This window comes from Quercus robur, chromosome 2 (genome assembly GCF_932294415.1).
Source record: "Quercus robur chromosome 2, dhQueRobu3.1, whole genome shotgun sequence".
Taxonomy (NCBI): Eukaryota; Viridiplantae; Streptophyta; class Magnoliopsida; order Fagales; family Fagaceae; genus Quercus; species Quercus robur.
This window is the reverse complement of record NC_065535.1, coordinates 20,460,968-20,465,052: the sequence shown is the minus strand read 5'-3', so window position 1 is coordinate 20,465,052 and position 4,085 is coordinate 20,460,968. Positions and strand designations below refer to the sequence as shown.

The 4,085-nt window shown below is 33.2% G+C and overlaps 1 protein-coding gene across 3 annotated transcripts; it reads left to right on the top strand.

Moving 5' to 3' along the window:
- Positions 1-235: 235 nt before the first annotated feature.
- Positions 236-2,827, top strand: LOC126712833 (probable WRKY transcription factor 40). Of its 3 annotated transcripts, none has more exons than XM_050412321.1 (5): positions 236-469; positions 573-629; positions 1,483-1,821; positions 2,041-2,157; positions 2,281-2,827. In XM_050412321.1, exons 1-5 carry the CDS (start codon positions 368-370, stop codon positions 2,638-2,640), a joined length of 975 nt encoding a protein of 324 aa, XP_050268278.1. In that variant the 5' UTR covers positions 236-367; the 3' UTR covers positions 2,641-2,827. The 3 variants fall into 3 exon arrangements, with proteins under 3 accessions (XP_050268278.1, XP_050268279.1, XP_050268277.1); XM_050412320.1 differs by having other exon boundaries at positions 241-469; positions 570-629; XM_050412322.1 differs by lacking the exon at positions 573-629.
- Positions 2,828-4,085: the final 1,258 nt, after the last annotated feature.

The window sequence follows — 4,085 nt, the reverse complement described above, 5'->3', positions numbered from 1 at the left end:
CATAAAAAAACTTGTTTTAAGTTCAAATGGGACCAGTTGTATTACTTTGTTTACAAATCGGTATGCTTGACCTTGACAACTCCAAGAATTCCAATATTCTAGCTATAGGTTATAGCACAACCGACATGAACTTGTCATGCTCCCTCTCTCTCCGTGTGTGAGAAATATTGGCACGTTATTGAGAGTGACGATTCCCATATGATGTCTTTAAGTGACTGCTTTCTCAACCTCAATTTCCTTGAACTTTCCTTCAAAATAAAGCGCATAGGCTTTTCTTCCTTCTCCGATTTCTCTATATATTCACTATTTCTTGGGGATTCATTTTCTCTCATTCACTTGACCAAGTTTCAGAATTGAGACACAAACTATGAGCTCTAAAATAGCCTCTACAATGGACTCAAGGTGCCCCGACACTTCTCTCGACCTCAACCTTGGTACTTTGGGGCACATGAAGGAGGAAGAAACTCCGGTTAGTACAACTTAGTTTATATAAAACATGTCCTCTATATAGTTTTTTTATATTCTTTTTAGGACTTATATATATAAAATCTTCATCTACTTTGGAACAGAAGAGAGAGTATTTAGGAGATTTACCTCATGTTGATGGGAAAGCCTCGGTTAAAAAAGAGGTGAGTCCAGAGACAAATTCTAGTAGTTGAATTTAATTAGTTGATCACCTTCTTAATATGAAAATCACAAATTTTCTTTTCTTCTTGGTCTATAATACTACTTTTTTCTGATTGGTTCGATTCCAATACTAGTGTTCAACTTTTGATTCCTCTCTCTTGCTGAATGAACTTTCGATTTCCTCGAGGACACAAAGAAATACTATTAGGGAAGACATTAAAGCAGATTATTACCACTACAAATATATGATTAGGCATAATTGATCAGTCCCAAAATTTCTGCTATTACCATTTATCTATAAGATTATTACAATTACTAATCACAAGAAAGATTGTTGCTAATATTTGTCACAATTACCGATTGCTACATTTACATTAGCGTCAAGTGTGTACTGAGCAATGGTTTCGTTCAATATAAGAGACATAGATAAATGGTTAAAAGGTAGCAATCGGTAAAAGGTTAATAAATAAAATAAAATAAAATAAATTGCAAGAATGAATTTTTAAACGTTCTTTACTAATTGGCATTTTACTTTCTTTTTTCCTATTTTTTTTATAAAAGATTGGTAATTTTGGTATTAACGTGTATATCTCCAAACCATAATTGTTAGTACATCCAACAATAATTTTAACAAGGTACTTCACTGTTTTCCACTTAATTTCTTCGTCTTCTTCTTTTTTAACTTTTGATCAAACATATGTATTATAGTTCATCTTCAATTTGCTTTTGTATCTCACTACCCTTTACATTGTTAAACCCTTGGTAATTTTACTAAACACGTACAACTGACTTAACTTACCTGAATCTTTTAGTCTATTTTCAACAACTAAATTAGAAAGTTTTGTTCTTATGAAGTATGAAAAGGCTGGTCCTTTATTCGAAGAATTGCAACGGATGAGCTCTGAGAACAAGAAGCTAACCGAGATGCTAGTTCACATGTGTGAGAATTACAATGCTTTGCAAAGCCATCTGATGGATCTGAAAAGCAAACGCTCCGAACAAGAATCCATGAATTCAAGGAAGAGAAAGGCTGAGAGAGACTATTATGGGAATATGATAGGAATTAATGGAAATAATGAGTGCAGCTCTAGTGATGATCATGAAGAGTCACGTAAAAGGCCAAAGGAAGAAACCATCAAGACAAAGGTTAGAAGGTTTTGCGTACGGAGTAGTGATACATCCAATAACAGCTTAGTAAGTTCTTGATTAGGGCTTCTATTACGATTATTGTGCAATTCTAATATGCATTACTTTGTTCCATGATATTGAAAAAGATCAAGTGCGTGTTTGGTGATAAAAAGATTAAGAGGCAACCATTTTATCTCTTAGAAAAATTTACGGCATGCATTACTTTGTTTTGTATATGGATTTTAGCCTAGCTTCCAAATACTAAGAAACCCTATTGCGTTGCAGCCTGTGCAGGATGGATATCAATGGAGAAAATACGGTCAAAAGGTCACTAGGGATAACCCATCTCCTAGAGCTTATTTTAAGTGCTCCTTTGCTCCAAGCTGCCCAGTCAAGAAGAAGGTATGCCAAATCCTCTCTCTCTCTCTCTCAAATATAATTTTAAATCTTTATGAAGATATTTAAAGTTCAATTAATTTTGGTAATTGATTGTAGTTTTATCTTTATTTTGGTTTTCAACTTCAGGTGCAAAGAAGTGCTGAAGATCCATCTTTCTTGGTTGTTACTTATGAAGGAGAGCACAACCACCACAAGAACCAATCTCAAGTTGAAGTATCATTAGGCTTGAGCCAATGTGAAAACCTTGAGTCGCCTTCCATTTCAGCATCCATGAGATCTTCAGCTCCTTCAACCGTGACTCTCGATTTGGTCCATCCTGCAGGGCTTCATGACAGTGCCAAAAAATCCAATCAAGAAGTTGAATCACCGGCTTTCCAACAGTTTTTGGTCCAACAAATGGCTTCTTCCTTAACAAAAGATCCCAATTTCACAACAGCGCTTGCCGCAGCCATTTCAGGAAGATTTTTGGACTATACCATGAATTGAAAGTTGGTGAAAAGAGGACATGCACTTGCAGATAGTTATGTTTTTTTCTTGCCTCTATTACTGGGGAGAGTAGCTAGCTTGGGATGTATATAGAATTCGAATGCGACTCTCTGTTGATTATATTTTGTGGGAATTGGCTAGTATGTAGCAATATTAAAATTATGGTTAAACGATTAATTTCATTATATCTTTCCAACATAAACTTTTAAAATAAAAGTTTATGATATCAAAGTAAAAGGGTCCTTAATTTGATCCCTCTCTAACAGGAAGTGAATCATATTTGTCACAATTGAACACAAGATTTTTGTTTATGCATGCTAGTTCTTGACCAAACACAGGAATGATCTATGAATAGCAATGAGGGAGAAGTACTAATCATCCTATAAAACCACAATATAATTAGTTTTTATCGAAAAACACGGTCTAGAGGGAGATCGATGCAGCACCACGAAGAAACCCTCGAATAAAGGAAAGATGATGTATTTGATAGGTCCTTTGAAACCATTTTGAGTTAATCTAAAGAAGAAATTGCAAAATAGAACACCATTTCCACTTATTTCCAAATCATGAAAAGAAATCACCAAATTATAAAATATTCACTAGCTTCCACTCTATATAAGTGCTAGTTTCAGCCCCCGTTATATATCATATGTACAATATTTACACCAACAATTATATGTACATATTCTTGTTACTTAATGAATATGCTGTGCTTGAAACAAGTGAGGGTGGAGGATTTGAAGTTTTGAATCAAAGTTCTCCCTAACTTTTCTAATTGAATTTGATCACATGATTGTATGATTAATACAATAAAAACTGTGATTTTTTCATTTACAATTAAATTCAACAATGTACTTCATTAATCAATATAATTACATAGCTTAATTTAATTAGAAAATCTAAGATACAACACATTGTGAATTATATCTAAGTTTTATCCCTTTCCTATTTTATTTTAGTTTATATCTATTTTTTAGAACATAAAACATAAAACATTTTGAAGTTATTGCTATATGAGCAATTAATTATAAGTTATTAAACTTCATCCAATGATTTGTTGTCCCGGATGAATGAATAGATTTTTATTAAAAGATATTAGTACAGCCCAAAGAACAACTTACAACGTATCTTGACCTAAACACGTGAGAAATTGCGCCCCTTACTCACTTTGATTGAGTTAGGCCAAACTAATGTGAATGGGTAGAGTCATATTTGTGCCTTTCCAAATGGCAATTCGTCTTATTATACCTTTCCCCTAGATCAATGGTTTTACAATGGATTGCTACTTATTTATTTAAAAGGGAAAAAAAGAAAAAAAAAGAACCACATAAAATTATACATTTTTATTGATTGAAAATTTGTACATTGATTTGAATATAACTAGGGTTTTACATGGCTAAGGTCCTAAATACAATCTAAGCTAAAGTACATGACTTTGATCCTAG

What these genes read in the sequence shown, in the direction of transcription:
- LOC126712833 (XM_050412320.1), top strand. Translation starts at nt 368, where the DNA reads ATGAGCTCTAAAATAGCCTCTACAATGGACTCAAGGTGCCCCGACACT. An exon ending in TGAAGGAGGAAGAAACTCCG is followed by an intron (nt 470 to 569) that starts GTTAGTACAACT and finishes ACTTTGGAACAG; the next exon opens with AAGAGAGAGTATTTAGGAGA. An exon ending in AAGCCTCGGTTAAAAAAGAG is followed by an intron (nt 630 to 1,482) that starts GTGAGTCCAGAG and finishes GTTCTTATGAAG; the next exon opens with TATGAAAAGGCTGGTCCTTT.